Source organism: Ascidiella aspersa, chromosome 8 (assembly GCF_963924565.1).
Source record: "Ascidiella aspersa chromosome 8, kaAscAspe10.2, whole genome shotgun sequence".
Taxonomy (NCBI): domain Eukaryota; kingdom Metazoa; phylum Chordata; class Ascidiacea; order Phlebobranchia; family Ascidiidae; genus Ascidiella; species Ascidiella aspersa.
Genome location: NC_139454.1, coordinates 2,097,283 through 2,116,092, shown reverse-complemented (window position 1 = coordinate 2,116,092; position 18,810 = coordinate 2,097,283). Strand labels below are relative to the sequence as shown.

Sequence of the window (18,810 nt, the reverse complement as noted above, 5' to 3'; positions counted from 1 at the left end):
ATATTCACTTGGAAAGTCGTGGCATGCGACCGGGGAACATTTTGCTCGGTGAGTTGCGATTATTTCTCCTTTATTTCTATCACTGTGCTTTGTTGTAAACAAGGTGTTTTGAAATGAATGGCGTCCCAGTCCAGTAATTTACAGATTGACTTAAATCCCAGTCAAGTCAATCGCTAAAAAAATTAAGTCCAAGTCAAGTCATTTGCCAAACGTCCAAGTTAAGTCAATTTTCACAAGTAGCAAGTCAAGTTATAGGTTTTTGTTACTTAAATTAAGTCTAGTTTTGCCGTAAAGACTTAAGTCAATCAAATACTTTTGGCAGAAAGACTTAAGTCAAGTTAAGTCACTTAAAATCAGTGACTGGTGTCATTAAAACACTGGGCTACTGTGTAGAACAATTTTAAAATTGTCCTACTGGGATTTCTCTTTACAAACGAGAAAATAATATTTGATAAAAGCGTATTTGAGAAATTACTCCTGAAAAAAAAAGAACAGGAAATGTATTTGTGAAAATTGGAGAGCTACTGCGGCTACTGTTATTGTTTTTCTTTTGACGTTAGAAATAGAAAACCTAAATAAAGGTCCTTTATATCGACGTCACAATAGGATGTATAAAACCTTGCATCAATAAGGGAATATAATTGTTGACTTTCGTCTAAAACCTGCCACAATAGGTTAAAATACCTACAATTAAAAGAAGTATAAACAGTTTATTTCAAAGCTTCAATTTTCTTGTTTAGCCCTATAATAATTTAAAAAAAATTCTCCTAAAAATTCAACATTTTCCAAGAACTTGCGAAGCCCGAAATAAAAAAAACACCTTGTCTTGCACATTTTTTTACAAATATTTTCTGGCCTGTTTATAATAAATTTATTTTTTTAAAGAAATGTAATAGCAAACGTTATTTACCTCCTACAGGCCTTGTAATTTAAAAGCACATGTCTTTCACATTTTAAAAATAAAAATTTTCTGGCCTTACTGCAAATTTATTTTTTTAACTAGTAATGGCGATTTTTACCAAAATCTAATACAAACTGTTACTTTCCCCCCTAGGGCCTTGTAATTTCACAGAGCCAAACCCTTTTCTTTAAAGCCCAGGATTTGGTGAAACCGCGGGAGGGGGTTCACTGACTGACGCGCAGGGAGAATGGCGTTTATGACGTCACAGCGCACCGATTGTGGTAGCGTCGGCAAACGGAAGGAATGTTGTTGGCGTCGAGAAAATCGCAGCATCGCGCGTGACGCGATTATCGTCGATTATGAGCGAATAAGAGCGATTTGTATCGACTCGTCTTTGTTTGTTCCCCTAAGATAAGAGTATCCTGTTGACAGCTCGCTGTGTGTGTGTGTGTGTGTGTGTGTGTGCGTGCGTGTGTGTGCGTGTGCGAGGGTTCAAAAGCACCAGGGTCCGCTGTAATTATACACTACACACCAGTGTAATGACTTAAGTCAATGACTTGACTTGAGTTCACTTAAGTCACTGTTTTCAAATAAATTGACCTGACTTAAGTCTTTTGAAAAAATTACCTGACTTGACTTAAGTCTTTTGGACCAATGACTTGACTAGAAATGAAGTGTTTTATTGAGATTTTTTTATTATAAATTTGGGTTAATTATTTTTTTTTCAGTCAAACAATTTGCTTGTTATATTTTGCGTTTTTGTTATTTTTCAGTTAGGTTACTGCTCATAATTGGACTAGTTTATCATTTATAAAACACTTGACTTGAAATTGACTCGCTCTAATTATGACTTGACTGGGATTTGACTTTTTTGGGTTCAGTCGTTTCAAAATGACCTGTTTACAACACTGGTGACTTCGTAAAAATATTTGTGTTACTTGTAATGTTTGATATATACAAATGTATTTCCATCACAATTTTAAATGGTCTGGGTACTGTTTACCATAAACGGAGCCACATAAACAGCCAACTGTACAACTTCTGCTAAAAAAGCTAATCCATTTGTTGGGTCTTGTGATTGCTGAAAATGTGAAGAATGCGCAAATGCTAAAGGGTTACGCAATACAGCAACACATCAAAAACATGTTCCAAGTGTGTACTACAGAGATCGATGTAAGTACATTCCCGGGGTTACATTTGTCGGTTATTTGATTAGCAGCTTGGCACCAAAGGAAATATTTCACCGTTTGCTATTCACAAAAACATCACTTTGGTAAACAAACTGCCGAATAACCAAATATGGCTAGAGTGATAATAGCAGTGATGCAAACAAGTCATTTGTGAAATAACTTAAGTCCAAGTCAAGTCATTCGTAAAATAACTTAAGTCCAAGTCAAGTCATAATTAAAACAATTCAAGTTAAGTGCTTGTCATAAAAATTACACGTTAAGCTAAAATTAATAAATTCGTCCTATTTATTATATATTTATCCTATATATTTATTCGTCCGGCAAGAACTTGTAATAATATAACATACACGTAATAAATAAATTAAACGCAACCTATAGCATGCAGATTGTGTATGTGCAAAAAAAAGATAATGATTTTTTGTTAATGTTAAATAAAAGCACGTCATTTTAACCCGAGCCATTTGTCCAAACGCCTTAAGTTAAGTAAAGTCATTTTTCCAATAGACTTTAGTAAAGGTAAGTCAAAAACAGTAACTTAAGTTCACTTTCAAGTCGTTGATCAAGATGATGCCGATCTACTCGACCTTTTTGGTTTTGCGATTCGTTTCCAAGCTACATTACAAATACATACATATAGTATATCCAAATTATTTGAGTTATATTTTCAATTAATTAAATTTTTACCAATGCAAATTCTCATAAGAGGCCATCTCCCGGGAATATAAAAACCGGTATCGGTCGGACCCAGGGACGCCGGAGAGGGGGGGGGGGGGGAAGGGAGGGCAAAAGTGCCCTTTTCATGAAAAATGATATATTGCTTTCACAACGTTAAATATTATGCGACGGAAATCATAAAGCAGTGTTGTACACGCATTTTTTTTTACTTGGCTCAAGCCGAGTACTAAAAGTTTCTTAAATTTTCTATTGTTTAGAAAAAAGAGAACAATAGAACAAAAGAAGGAGGGCTTGAGCTACGGAAAAATGCAAAAATATTCGTAAAATGACATGGTTGACATTTGTAAAAACAGAGGGGGGCGTGGCCGCAAATTTTTTTCCGGCGGAGTACCCCCGGACCCCCCAATATTTCGGCTCGCTACGCTCGCCTGCGGTCTATGTTGCCCTTACCAAAAAAGTCGCCCCCCTTGCCCTGAAATCGCTCCGGCGTCCCTGGTCGAACCCTACTGAGAACCGTTGCAAAATAATGTTGCAAGCAAAGAGACAGGTTTGCCACAACATCAGATCTTGGTAGATATGGTTCCAACACAACAAATTTATTAATGCTGAAAGTGCTTGACTAAAAGCAAATTTAATGTGTTACAGCATACACTTGTACCTCTACAAATATATTTGACATAGTTAAATGGTTTAAAGGAATGTGACCGATGTAAACGAGAATTTTACATTTGGTAATACACCATTCCATTCTTTAAAATATTATAAAGCATTTGGTTTCCGTGTGGGCAGATCTGTACAGTGGACAGGCAGTAAACAAAGGTGTGAGCTGATCATTAATTAAGTTTGCCGGGTTTATCTCTTTTAAGTAGGCATCGGCCTTGGTTAAAAAGCACCAGCAAATATTTGTCGATCATCGGACGTAGTTTAACAAACTTTACAAGCACGCCGTAACAAGAATGTAAAAGCCCATATTGAAGTAGGTATCATTTTGAACGTTTCGAATAATTGAACGTTCAAAATGCTTCCTACTTCTGTATGGGCTTTGATATTCTTATTACGTCTTGCTAAAACCTCCATCCATTATGCTCCAAAGTTTAAAGCACGCTCATTTAACTTGAAGTTGACTTGCTCCAAAAATGACTCGACTTGGTCAACTAATGACTTGCACGTTTAAGTTTTTGGAAAGACTTGACTGGGACTTAAGTCATTTCACAAAGACTTGACTGGGACTTAAGTCATTTCACAAAAGACTTGACTGGGACTTAAGTCATTTCACAAAAGACTTGACTGGGACTTAGGTCATTTTACAAAGACTTGACTGGGACTTAAGTCATTTTACAAAAGGTTTGATTTAGACTTAAGTTAGTTAACATAATACTTGACTTGGACTTGAGTCATTTCACAATTGACCTGACTGGGACTTATTCGCAACTGTGTCCAAATAGTCCACATGTTTTTATTATGTTATTTAAAAAAAGGCCGTTTACTTTTTACAATAATATTTTAGTTTAATTTCCCGCAGGTCCCGTGTTGGCCGCGCTGCTTCTTACTGATGTCATAACTGCGTCATACCCCCCTCGTAACGTCACCTGCGACGGCGGCAACCGGACCATTTCTGTGACGTCACTGTGTGATGACGTAGCGGACTGCGCGGACGGAAGTGACGAAAACTATCTAGGGAAGGGATTCAAGTGCAACGTTAACGGAAATCAAAGGTAGGAAGCGACCCGAGTACTTACTCACCCGGTACCCGATATTTTTTTGGACAAATAAGTGTCGCGATCTGATTCGATACCGATGACGTCATTGCTATGCTTCAACAAGCAAAGTACATGAATTGGAACATTTAAAAGTAATTTTATTTTTTTTATTTTCTTCAGCGTTAAGAAGTTCAGTTATCCCCATGTTAAACTACTGTTGATGAAATAATAATAATATTATTACTATTTTTGTTAATTTTGGGATCTAAGCCTGCTCCAACATTGCTAGTTGTTGATCTCTTCTCCATATCGTAAGATTCAAGCAAAACCACAAGGGTTGTAAAAGAGATCCAAAAACAACTTTATTCAACAAAAGCAGAAAACTATAGTTACGCAAAAAGCATCGTCAGTTCTGCTAATATACTTAATTCGAATGAATCCTGCTTTTGTTGAATAAAGTTGTTTTTGGATCTCTTTTACAACCCTTGTGGTTTTGCTTGAATCTTAAACTACTGTTGGTTGAAGTTTCGTCTTTTAAAGTAGAAATCGCTGCGTTTGGTCGTTAAACAGAAAAATCCAATATTAATTTTGGTATCGGTGCCGTATTATCGGACGAGTATCGATACCACCACTCGGTATCGGGTATCGGCTACGATCCGATATTATCGGACGAGTATCGATACCACCACTCGGTATCGGGTATCGGCTACGATCCGATATTATCGGACGAGTATCGATACCACCACTCGGTATCGGGTATCGGCTACGATCCGATATTATCGGACGAGTACCGATACTACCACTCGGTATCGGGTATCGGCTACGATCCGATATTATCGGACGAGTATCGATACCACCACTCGGTATCGGGTATCGGCTACGATCCGATATTATCGGACGAGTATCGATACCACCACTCGGTATCGGGTATCGGCTACGATCCGATATTATCGGACGAGTATCGATACCACCACTCGGTATCGGGTATCGGCTCCGGTCCGATATTATCGGGTATCTCCAACCCGAATATAAAATAGGTTTAGAACAAAAACAGCAGAACATGTTTCAAAACAGATTGTTTCTTCTTTAACCGTGCATTGAGATACTAGCTTCTGAACTATGAATTTAAATTCCTTCCCAAGCCATTATTTCTGTAAAATTAAGTGTAGTGACACAAATAAAACTTAATTCTTCATTAAATATAGCTTTATAAAATTGGTCTGTGGCCCACTCAAAATGTTCAACCTTCACCTTGACCCGGACTCGCCCTGTACTTGCAGACGCTGTGTCCTACCGCAAGAACTGTTGTACGATCGTAACGTATCCTACTGCGACCACATGCTGGACCGCTGCTTCGACCAGGAGGGCCAATTGACCGGCTCCAACTGCTTCCGGTGTTTCAACGGTGAACTTGTGATAGGGGTCACACAGGTACGCTCGTCGCACAGGTGGACTTGGACAACTAGATTTATTTTAGTATTTGCAAATTAGATTGGAATTAGAATTGGATTATTTTTGTAGCTTGATAATGGATTGCAAAGCCAAAAAGGTCGAGTAGATCGACATCATCTTGATTATTAAGACTTTTCGATACGAGCTTGTATCGTCTTCAGAGATCCGTGCATAGTGTACCCAATCATTTTTGTTTGTTTTTTAAAATTAGATTAGAATTAGAATTACCGAGTTCAATTCAAACTGTAATTTGAACAAGAATTGAAGACTAAAAAAACGTTGGACAAAGTAGCATTTTTGTAAAATGCGAATTAGATTAGAACAAGAATTAGAGCACACAAACTATCCACAAAAAAATTAGAATTAACCGCATTTTGTATCGAATTAGAAAACTAGAATTATCTATAGTTGTCCAAGTCCGGCATGCCTACTTATGTGTGTAATCCCCAACATAATAAATAAAGTAAAACACATATAGCTAAGTAATACCTAAGTAAGATACATGTACAACATCGCTTTAAGGTTTGTGACGGCATAGTGGACTGCACTGACCTATCTGACGAGTGCGCTTGCCAGAACAACCTAACTAAGGGAAGGGCAAAGAACAAAGCCAACTCAATGCACCCGATATGCAGTCAGCTGTGCACAGCCCATGAAACAAACTACAACTTCGCCAGCGCCCGGTGCCTCAACTGCAGCATAGGCGAGGTGGTGTGTTCCGAGGGTAGCGGTTCGAATCCTCCCTGCGTCGCACAGTCGCAGATATGCGACGGCGTGAGAGATTGTCCGAACGGAGACGACGAGTTGTACTGCACCAAAGACTTTGTGTGTGACGGTAAGGAAACAATAAAGTAAAAAAAAGTGTTTTGTGATGTTTATATTCAGTGTTGTAATGACTTAATTCAATGACTTGACTTAAGTTTTTGGACAAATGACTTGAATTGACTAAAGTCTTTTTGACAAATGAATTTAATTGACGTAATTTTTTTTTGACAAATGACACCAATTGATTTAAGCCTGTTTCACAAATGACTTGAATTGACCCAAGTCTTTTGGAAAAATGACTTGTATTGACTCAAGTCTTTTGGAAAAATAACTTAAATTAACTTAAGTCTTGACAAATGACTTGAATTGACTTAAGTCTTTCGGACAAATGACTTGGCTTGACTTAGGCCCAGGGACTTTGTGTGCGACGGTATATCTTGTGATTATTCATTACGCCATTAGACTAGTTGAGGTAGCCGCTTTAGAAGCTATAAGGCGTTTTTTAATCCTTTAAACCAAAACAATATGGTAAAAAGGATGCTATTGGCATTATAGTGAATAAAAGGGGCACAAACATTTAAAAAGGTCAGGCGATGAAAACATTTCGACTGATTTTACAACGGTCTTATTAACTGTTCAAAGGCTTTGAATAAACAAAACACTAAAAACATTGTCGGATTTTCTTAAAATGCCTGGCGATTTAAAAAGCGGAAATGTAAACTGACTAATTTCCTTAAACTGTATGCGAAAAAGTAGCCAACATCATCTCCCCTTACTAAAAACGAGTTCTTCTGGTATATATTTGTTTGTCCAACTTCGGCTAACTATTCAAAAGTACAACGACACACAAAAAAAAACTTTGCGTCTTGTTGGCCGTGTGTGTCATTCCCTGATGAAGGCTTTCTGAATAGTCAGCCGAAACGTTGAACAAACAAATATATACCAACATTTATTTTTAGTATAATATGCCTGTAGCATATTTATCATCTCCCCTTTATCTGTAAAGGCAACACCACCCTAGCTACGTCATGCGATGACGTCATAACGTGCGAAGACTTCAGCGACGAGTGTTCAGCCAACTGCTGGCACAACCGATCCGCGCTCTGCAAACACGTGGTTGGTGACCGGTTCTACTGCGACCTGACGTCATCGAACACGTCATCAGTAGGCGACGAGGTGTTTGCGATGGGTGTGACGTCATCAAAGGTGTGTGATGGCGTCATTGATTGCCATGGCGAAGGGAATGACGAAGCACACTGCTCAACGGCCGACCATTATTACTGCTGGGGTGAGTGGAAGTTTGAATGATGCCACCATTGTTTTATGCCTGTGTGACGTTACAATGTAGTGAAAAATTGTATGGCATCCGGTTTATAATGGTGATATTTTTAAATGAGCACTGTATTAGTTTTAGTCTTGCAGTGAGAAATCATGGTGTTGTAATATTAATAGTATTTTAAAGACAGGAAAGTTATCACTTTGGTTACGTTGGTTCTTTTTGACGGGGCAATGACTCACCCTTAGAACGAAATTTAATTTAGTATGCTCTTTCTCACTCGCCCCAAATCACGGTTTTCTATCGGTTACACGCTCAAACGTTTAATTTAGCACTGTGGGAATACAGACGAATATCGATTTCTACACGAGAAAAAAGTCCAAAGAATTTTGAGAGATTTTTTTCTGATGAGTTGTTCGCATAAAAGGGGAATTTTTGGTTTACAAGTCTTTAGACCAAGTGAAGACGTCCTTTTGGTGACCTACGCAGGCATTAATCATCAGAGTAATTTGTTTTGAGGCGTCTAGCTTTTTCGTAAGTTCCCCGTTTTAATATTGACAAACCTGACTTTGATGGATTGTCCCTAGAAGGGAAAGTTAACAACGTTGTTTAAGATAAAGGCGCGGAACTTTCCTGAACGGGTATTTCCCTTTAAGTAAAGGGTTAATCACCCATAATGGGGGCAAATAGGTTTAAGAAAGGGCTAATGGCAATGAGTCATTAACAACAACAAATGTCATTTAATGATCTGATTGCCAATTACTGTTTTTCTTTAAAGTCAGCAATGTTTACAATGTAGTGTGTTTTTGCCCTTTGGTAACCTTTTACAAACAAGTCTCAAAGACGATCTACAGTTACGGACTTTGTAAGGCTAGAAAAACTACTATGTTTTTTAGAATTATTTAAACATGATAAAAAAAGCAAATTATTCAAGCTAACCGCCTTCAAGTCTTCTATGTTAGTTTGCTGCAACAACTGTCCGTAAAGTATACTATTTTCGATGCACTATTTATGACGTTAAATAATATTTTACTGTTGTTTATCCATTAATTAATTAATTGTTGTTCTTAACCATAGAATGTAAAATAGCTTGTTTGAAATCCATTGGGTTCTGAGGAGTAGCGCCACTCAAAAAGCTTAGAACTACCATAACTTAAGTTCTAGCCAAGTCATTTGTAAAATAACTTAAGTTCAAGTTAATTCAAATCTAGTAAATTAATCAAAAATGTTAAACTCGTCCTATTATGACCAATAACAACTAAAAAATAACAAAAACGCAAAATATAGCAAGCAATTTTTCCCAGATTTTAAATAAATAACTTGTTTTACAAAAGCAAGTGCTTAAGAAAGACACTCTATTTTGAACCAAAAGTAATTTGTTCAAAAGACTTAATTTAAGTTAAATCGTTGAAAAGCAGCGACTTAAGTCAAGTCAAGTCATTTAAAAATAGTGACTTAAGGGCAGTCTTAACTGAAGTGCACTCAAGTCTATTCATAGATGTAAGTCACAAAACAATAGCATTTACTACGAAAAACACTGTCTTATTGACTCAAGGGCAGTATTTGTAACCCAGGGGCGACGTTCTGTTCGAGAACTGGTCACATAAATGGGTCAAAAATACGTGAGTCAATTGGAGCCATTATACCTGGGGTTCTTAAATTTTTTTACCGCGGACCCCTAAAAATATTTTTTGCTTCGCATGGACCAATGTCAACAAAATTTGTTTAGAGATGACGTCATAAATTAACGTCACATTACCAATAGACTTCATAGATATACTGTTTCCGGTTCAAAAAATGTGAAATGAAATAAACTCCAAATACATTCAGTGCAAAGCAGTTTTATTTTTTATTTACTTTTTTATTTAAAAAAATGATTACTTCTTAAATATACAAAACTAGTTCAATATAATCTTTCATGAACCCCCTAAAACAAGCTCACGTACCCCAAGGGGTCCATGGGCCCCAGTTTAAGAACCCCTGCATAATACCAAAAAGACTCAGGCCAAGTCAAGTAATTTGCAAACAGTGACTTAAGTGCGCTTCAGTCAAGTCATTACAACGCTGTCTTAATACTTAAGCAACATGTTTAACGCAGGGGGCGACGTTCTGTTCGCAAACTGGTCGGATCGTTACGATGGCGAGCGAACGTGTGAATCGGGTGATGACGAGTGCCCGTCACTTTTCCACCACACTCTCACGACAAGTTACGCAAACTCCGACGAACTGCTGAGGAATCCGTTCTTACGAGCTATTGTGTGGTTTCTACTCTTTCCATCGTTACTTGGTGAGTTTCAAGTTTTGAGGGTTATTTTTTTGCTCGCGCGCTCGTTAGGAGCGTTATGCATTTAAAAGCTCGTTTTTCAGTTCTTTTGATTGACATTTTTTGTCAGAATTATCCGATTACTTTATAATTCGTACTCAATTTTACTCAAATGACAAATAGGAAAGTCCGATACTTGACTTTCTATTTCGATATTTTAGACAAAAAGTATCGCGGCCCGGTCCGATGCCAAATGACGTCAATATTTTTTGCTAAACAAATAAATTAAATTAAAACATTTTAGGAAATCTTCTCCAGGGAAATAGACCAAAATTTGCTTTGTTTTTTTAAATTTACTTTTAATGCATGAATTACTGCATTGGATAACAAAACAATGGCTGAAATTCCCATATTAATTAGATCGGCACCGGTCCGATATTATCGGACGAGTACCGATACCTCTTGGTATCGGGTATCGGCTTCGATATTATCGGACATCACTACTTCTTACAAATCACATTAATTCTCCTCGGTGGGTTTAAATTGAAACCACAATGATTCTACCGTTGCCAGGCAACCTGGTGGTGATCTATGTGACGTCACAGGAGCTTTGGAAGGACCGCAAGGCGGATAGGTTGGGGCGACTTGCAAAGTGCAACCGAACGTTCGTCCTTAACCTGGCCTTTGCTGACCTCATCATGGGCATTTACCTTCTCACCCTCGCCATTGAAACCGTGATTAAATCTAACAGGTGGGTCGCTGTTGCTGTTGCTGTTGTTGGGAATTTAAGTATTTAGGCTTGATTAAAGAGGCTGATTTTTTATCAGGGGCGGATTCACGGGGGCGTGGCCATGCCCCCCAAACTGTATTTTTGCCTTTTGGAAGCAAGGCAGACTAGACATTTTGGGTTGAAAGTAAAATTTATTGTCCCGGTCGCGACATGACCGGAGGTCGTGAGTTCGAACCTCACCACAGGCTAGTCGTTTTTTTAGCCTTTTCTGCTTGCATCATTGATCGACAGAACCAATGAGCCTACGATGGCTTTCGGTGTACTAATGATACGTAAGCCTTCATCGTTGGTCACAAATCATCTTCAGAAGGGCCATGCAGCTAGGTCACAGTTATTGGACACAAAGTCATATGAGTGTGTATTTTTCATATCCTATTTAGAATCAGACAAATATGGTCATTTACAAAGCTTTCCCCTCCAGATACTGTACGTCGGATCGTTCCTTCCGAAGCAGTCGAACCTGCATCGTGATGGGAATTTTCACTCAGGTCTCAGCGCAAACCTCCGTGTTCCTTCTACTCCTTATGACGTCATACAGGCTCTACGGGACGCTGCACCCCTTCCGCGTGGAGGAATCGCGACTTATTGGGGGTGCAGCTTCCCTCGCCTTTCTTTCGTGGTCTTGCTCCATCTTCATCGCGCTTTTGCCTCAGGTATGAGTTGCTGCTTTTTAAATTCCACATATTTTTTTTCTTAAATAATCAAAAATTGAAAAAAAAAGTCAAATTTTAATTTTGATCAAAAGACTTTTTAGCTTCTAATTGCCCTAAATTTTGAATTGAACCAGTTTAAGATGGTTCTAACAGGTTTCCAATGAAAAATTCGATCAATTAGTCAAAAATTGAAAAAAACGTCAAAGCCGATTATTAAATTCTACCAAAAAACTTTTTGATTCTAAGTGCCCAAAATTCTAAACTAAACCTTTAGGTTTAAAGCTGTTCTAACCGGTTGTTGTAAAAATCCAGTAAGTTCCTTATGAAAAATGGATTTTTTCAAATTGCCAAAAATCGTAAAAACGCTTTCATTGATTTGCGCGTTTTCTGACCCAGGTTCGCTCCCTGTACGATTACTTCGTGGTGTCGTACTGGATACCCCTGCCCTTCCTCAGCGTTGACGTTCTTGAGAAGCCCGAGATGAAGCGGCTTGTTCTGAGCATTTTCACCATCACAAAGAATAACAGCGGCGCCCTACCTCTGCCCGGTACGACAGTTGGTGTTATTTGATAATAAATTTCAAAGCCAAAAAGGTCGAGTAGATCGACAGCATCTTAATTAAGACGTTTCGATACGAACTTGTATCATCTTCGGTTAATGAGACTGATTAGTAAATCAGCATAAGCAGCATTTAATGCTCCGACTATAGAAATTCAGAATGATAACAATTGCATAATCAATTTTTCAAAGGAAACAGTTTAATTATTAAATAAAGCGTTTTTGCACTGACTGTGTTTAGAATGCATTTCACTTTCACATTTTTAGGGCCGAAATCAGAACACTTTTAACGTTTATTTGTATTGTGACGTCAATTTATGACGCCATTTTTGATTTCTTTTTGCATACTGGTTTTAAAGGACGATTTCTTACGACCTGTTTTTGTTTTTCAGACCTGCACTGGTGGACAATGATCGGATATATGAGGAGACAAAAAATGGCTACCATAAACCCGGACTGGGGCCGCCAGTACGTAGTTCCAATAGGTAGTTCAACCTCTTGCAATTTGATTTCAAATAATCCAGCCAAAATCCGAAAATGTTAGTTTTACAAATAAATGTCAGAATTACACGTCACCTATAAATAAGGCTTTTTTTTTTTAAATATTCATCACGAAAAAATATTTTTTGTGTAATTTTTTTTAAATCTAAAAATTTTAAATAAACATAGTTTTTTTAATTATACTTTTTATTTTAAGAGAATTGTAATGAAACAAAACAAAAAAACACCTTCTCCCCAGGTTACTACAACCAGATTGCGATGTGCCAGCCTTTCTTCTACCCGCAAGTAGGCGACCCAGCCTGGCTCTATATGACAACTGTGATCGTCTTCAACTTTCTCGCCTTCATCTACATCGCGCTTGCTTACGTCATAATCTACCGCGCGTCGTCCAAACCGAGTGTGCGCAAAAGCGTACGGCGCAGGTCGAGACAATGGAGACGCGATAATAGAACAATGCAGAAGAAAATTATGTGCCTGGGTGAGTTTAACGAGTTCTTTTGAGCGAGTAGTTATTTTAGGTATTGCTTTAACGTGTATTTAAATCGAGTAAATTTTGGAAACATGTAAAAAATTATGTCTGGATGAGTTTTCTGTATTTTCTGAGTTGGCTTCTCGGTACTATGTCCGAGTGTCCTGGAAACATCTAGAAAAATTATGTCTGGGTGTGCTTAAGGAGTTCTTATGAGCATGTATTATTTTAGTTCTTTTTTTATTTGTGCGGGCATTTTGCCGAGTAGGATAACTAATGGGTGTTCGAGCCGAGTAAGTTTTGGAAACGTAGAGTAAAATGGCGTCGGATAATTTGTGAAAATATCGAGTAAAATTGTGTCTGGGTGAGGTTGCTGTCGATTAATGTAGTTCTTTAATGTTTTTTGAGTGGGCTACTCGGAAATGTAATCGAGAATTTGTAAAAATAATCGGATAAAATTGTGCCGGCTGTTTATTATACAGCAGTACCCATATTTAACCACTAATCATTAGTTTTGATAGGAACGTTATTTCGAACGTTGTATTAACACTTTGCGTATTTTTTATAATTACTATTTGACTTTCCTATTAATAGTATTAGAAAGGCCTTTATTTTGTCTTTTTTTATTTTAATTAGCTAGAGTCGTGTTCAAACAACGCAAACTCAAGAAAATGTCATTAGATTGTTATTTTACGCTATTTGAGCCTTATGTTTCGGTTGCATTCCAGTGCTGACTGACATGGCCTGCTGGTTGCCCATCTGCCTCATATTCGTGATACACATGAGCGGCTATCCTGTGCACCCTATTGTTCACGGGATCACGGGTAAGAGAAAAGTTCAGCGATAGAAGGATCACGCAGAGAGCATTACTCTCTAAATCCCAGTCGAGTTATTTGTAAAATAACTCAAGTCCAAGTTTTTGAATAATTCCAAGTCTCCAAATCACTATTAAAGCAAGTGAACTCCAAGTCAAGTACTTTCCATAACAATTAAACGTTAAACAATATTAAAATTGGTAAACTTCTCCAATTGTAAGTTCCAACTCATCTAAAAAATAAGAAAAACGCAATATATAGCAAAAAAAATTTGCTGTGCAAAAATTAGGATATATATTTCAATTTAATGAAACAAAGCCAAAATGTTCGAGTAGATCGACTTCATCTTGATTAAGACGTTTCGATACTAGCTTCTATTATTTTCAGTTAATGGCATTGCAATTCATTATCAAGCTACATTACAGATCCGTGCATAGTGTGTCCAAGGTGCACCTTAATAAGAAAATTTAATGAAGCGCTTTTTTATCAAAAGATATTTGTCCGAAAGACTTAAGTCAAGTCATGTTTTGGAAAAAAATAGTGACTTGCATTACATTCATTTAAAAAAAAACCCAATTTTTCAGGAACCCTCATCCTGCCAATCAACAGCGCAGTGAACCCGATCATTTACTCGAACGCTGTCACCAACTTACACACGGTCTGCAAGCAAAAGTTGGGATACATCAACAGCAGTGACACGTGGGACGGGGCGAGACTGGTCGGTGCTTCCAGGGCTTCACTCACGGATACAAATGGATCGATTCGCAGCGCTTCGCTGGTCAACGTGGCTGCTGGGAGTGTGGGTGAGTTTCACTTTCTTAAAATCCGGTATTTACTTTATAATTTTGGAGCATAATGGCTGGAGGTTGTACTTAAACGTTGGTAGCAAAAATATCAAAGACCATACATAAGTAGGTAGCATTTTGGACATTTTGTATAAATCTTTATTCGTTTCTTACTTCTCACTATGTTGAAAATGAATAAAGGTTTATTCAAAACGTTCAAAATGCAACCTACTTCTGTATGGGCTTTGATATTCTTATAACACTTTTCAATTGGAGTATAAAAATATCAAAACCTATACAGAAGTGATTATCGTTTTGGACATTTCGAATAATTTTTTTTTATCTTGAGAATGTCATTTTGGATTAATTAAGACATTCGAAATATAACTTCCAAAAGTTTCTAACTAAGTTCTAACCCATTGTTTTTGCACTTTGCAAGCTCAGAGGTATAGTTTCGCTTGGTTTTCTAATCGCACATTAACCACTTGTGTTTACGTTGCCACGTTTTATCTTGAATGACCTGCTAAATAACGAATAATTTTTTTCTTCTTAACTCAATAACTATTCTTTTCATAGTAATCTTCATTATTTACTTCTAAAACGTTTTTATATTTTTTTATCTTGTTTCCCCAGGAAACTCTACTCACACCGATTCGCCCAACAACAACAACGACCGGTGCAGGAGCGCCGCCATGCGGAAGAAACGCGCCAACGGCTTTGTGCGCCCTCAAGTGTCCTTCTTCGACTCGCTAAAGTCGCCGCCGACGGCGCTACAGCGCTCGCCTTCACGCGAAAACGAAAAAGACGAAGCAAAACAAGATTCTGACGATACGGAAAGATTGACAAACGGTTCAGGAGATTTGGGGGAAGTGGTGGAAATTATTGAGGAGGAAAAAATTGAAACTACGACGGAAGAAAGGACAGAAGAAGTTGATTTATCAATAAGTTTAAGCGAACTTGGTGAAATGAAGGAAACAGTTTTATGATTTTTTCCAATTGGTCGTATTATGGCGCTAGGTTATTAATAAACGTGGAGTTGGGGGTGGGGGGTTATGCTGTCTATCATTGATCGGTTTGTGTAAGCCAGCACTTGTCTTATTTTCGCGCCACGCCTTTGGAAGCGTTTTGTTGAACTTGCGACGCACCAAGCGATCAGAAACCAAGCGATTTTTTACCCATTTTCACTGAAATTCATATAGGAAAGCCAATTATATCACAAAGTGTTGAGCCTATGGAAGGGGCCGCGAGCCATAAAAGGCTGAGAACCACTGGTCTACGACATATCTTAAAAAATTCACGAAATAGTAACTCTGCCTATAGCAAACGATTTAAATGGCCGTATTTGTCTAATGCTATTTAGGGCAATCAGGTGGCACTACATGAAGACAAATAGTATTGAAACTTCGTGCGTTTTAATTGATTTTATTTCTACTCTGACCTGATAAAGCACTCTTGTGCGAAAGCTTGTCGAGAATTTAATACAATTTGGCTTTACATAGTGCTACCTAACTACTTTATAGCAATAGAGAAAGCGCCTTACGTTTTTTACAACCTCTTGTAGCTTTTCCCCATTCGGTCAGTGTTAGCGCTTTGATATCTTTGCGCGATATTCATTTCACTCACTGCCCATGAACCACAGACCACTCAACACCGTCATATTGCTTTTTTCGTTTCGTGTTTATTTTTTGCTGCCTTTTTCTTTCTTTCTAAATCGAAGAGGCTTCACGAATGCACGATTCGCAAACCGATGTGATATTTTAGAAAAATTTCGTGTAAGCGTTTCTTAATATAAGAACTTACAGTAGGTTGTTTAGAACCAAAATGGTCAACATACTATTTGTTAGATTCTTTTTGATAAAGAATCCATAAAGCGGCCCTGGCCTGTACTAGTATCGAGGTTGTTGAAGTTTTTTTAACGCCTACCCACAAAATATTTTTTATTTCGCATGGAAAAGAATAGGTAGCCTATAAGGTTCCGAGCTGGCATTATAAATGGTCGTCGTAAAGCTAGATTTGAGAAAAGCGATTGTTTAACAAAATGTGACAAGTTTAGGGATATTTTAGATCGACATTTGTTTCATTTTTTTATTCCGTGCAGTATACATTGTCCTTTCGCTATTTCTGCTGTTTCTTCAGTTGATTTGTTCCTTTTAAAATAAATTTAAACTTAACACCAGGTTTGCACATTTAGTTTCAGCTCAAGGTAAAAAAGCGAATAGTTAACCCACTGTGGCGCGAAAATGGATGAAAACGCGCTAAAATGCTGTTTTTACCTGTTAACATTTGTTTGGTTTTGGTGGGCATGACGACGTCACACAGTTACGTTCTGACCTCATACAACAACTAATAGTAAGAACACTCTTGCTAACTTGCACGCAAATATTTCAGCTGAGGTGCAAATTCATCCCACAAAGCGCGAAAAAATGGGTTTGTTTAGTTTATATGCAAAATTTTTATTTAAAACGGCACTTGACGCATTAGGGACATAAAATAGGTTTGCATAATGGCTCGATTTAATGGCGTTTATGGTTTAATTAAACAGAAGTTGCATGTTTTAGAGAACTCCCCCATTTAGTTTCAGAAACTAAAAGCATTGGGCTAAAGCTCCATTGTCGTTGTTAAGCAACCTGTCTTCAAAAAATTTTTGAGTTAATAGTTGAAGTTTTACCCAATACCACGTTAACACCTTTTTACAAGATATGGTGAATCTTTTATACTGAAGCAAAGAGAATTTTTATTGAGCCATTAAGTTTGGTCAAAGGTAATGGACTCGCGACATCTGTTCATGAAAATACGACCCGTGAAATTATGGTCAGTTATGCCCGCGGCGTTCAACGCCCTTATTAAATTGCTTCGGAAGGGGTGGCAGATATCAGATGCATTAAAAGTGTAGAGATGAGTCTTGAAGGTACATTATACAAGTTGTTAAAAGCAGAGAGTGCCTTTTGTTAAGTATTTTAATCCACAAAGCAGATTTTAAGTGTTGTAATGACTTAAGTCACTGTTTTTAAATGGCTTGACTTGACTTAAGTCTTTTGTACAAATGACTTGACTTTGACTCAAGTCATTGTGCCCAAAAAAATAGTTTGAATTTAGTATTTTGACCATGGAATTACTGGCAATTTTTTTTTATTATGTCAATGCTTGCACGTAAAAAGAATTGCTAACTATTGTTGCGTTTTTGTCATATTTTAGTTGAGGTGTTGCTCATACACGGTATAGTTTACCAATTTTAAACGTTTTATTTTTATGTCAATGACTTGACTTGAAGTTGATTTGCTCTAATAATGACTTGGCTGGTAATTGACTTGTTGTTTTTACAAGTTATTTTTCAAATGACTTGACTGCGACTTAATTCATTTCCAAATGACTTGTTTACAACACTGGTAATTTGCGTTATCGTCCAATTAGTCAAAAGAACAAGTTGTAGCTATTCAAAAATAAATATTAGAAGCCGGTAACATCTTACTTTTATATAAAATAATGAAGAACAATCAAAATGTAAGCAAAACTACTAAATTTACCTCCTGTCGTTAGGTTAATGGAAAAAGTGGCATTTACACAACAGTGTGATACACATCACGAATGCCTGCAGGTGAAAATTTATGACATTGCAGTACGCCAATTTTACGGGGCCTCGTGTGTTTAGTTTAAGTAATAGTTCCCATAAACATGTAACACGGCCACTTTTAAAGCAGTCGACCTTTAAATGTTTTTGGATGTAATTTTAGGATGGCTGCATTTAAAGAAACAGCAGCTGTTGACGCATTATTATAAAGATACGATAAAGGCGTCACATAAAAAGCAATGCCTTTGTACTTATTTTCAATTCGAAAGTACCAATGCCAAGGAACTTAAACTAAGTAACAAGGTTTATGCCACTTGTTTTAATTTGCACGTCGTCATGTCCGATTCGCCAAATCAGCTCATCACTTTGACCAAACAAGCAAATTAGTTAAATCGAAACATACACAAAGCTCAGGGTTGTTAAGCAACAAATTGCTTTGGATTGTGAAA

The 18,810-nt window shown here is 37.4% G+C and overlaps 1 protein-coding gene across 1 annotated transcript; it reads left to right on the top strand.

Annotated features, from left to right (window-relative positions):
- The first annotated feature begins 1,148 nt into the window (after positions 1-1,148).
- LOC146134834 (uncharacterized) lies at positions 1,149-15,779 on the top strand. Its single transcript, XM_083395677.1, has 14 exons — positions 1,149-1,209; positions 4,289-4,481; positions 5,747-5,897; positions 6,441-6,753; positions 7,690-7,971; positions 10,058-10,246; positions 10,796-10,973; positions 11,434-11,665; positions 12,062-12,212; positions 12,616-12,708; positions 12,963-13,202; positions 13,922-14,017; positions 14,593-14,811; positions 15,427-15,779. The coding sequence occupies exons 1-14, from the start codon at positions 1,149-1,151 to the stop codon at positions 15,777-15,779; spliced, it is 2,751 nt and encodes a 916-aa protein (XP_083251803.1).
- The last annotated feature ends 3,031 nt before the right edge of the window (positions 15,780-18,810 follow it).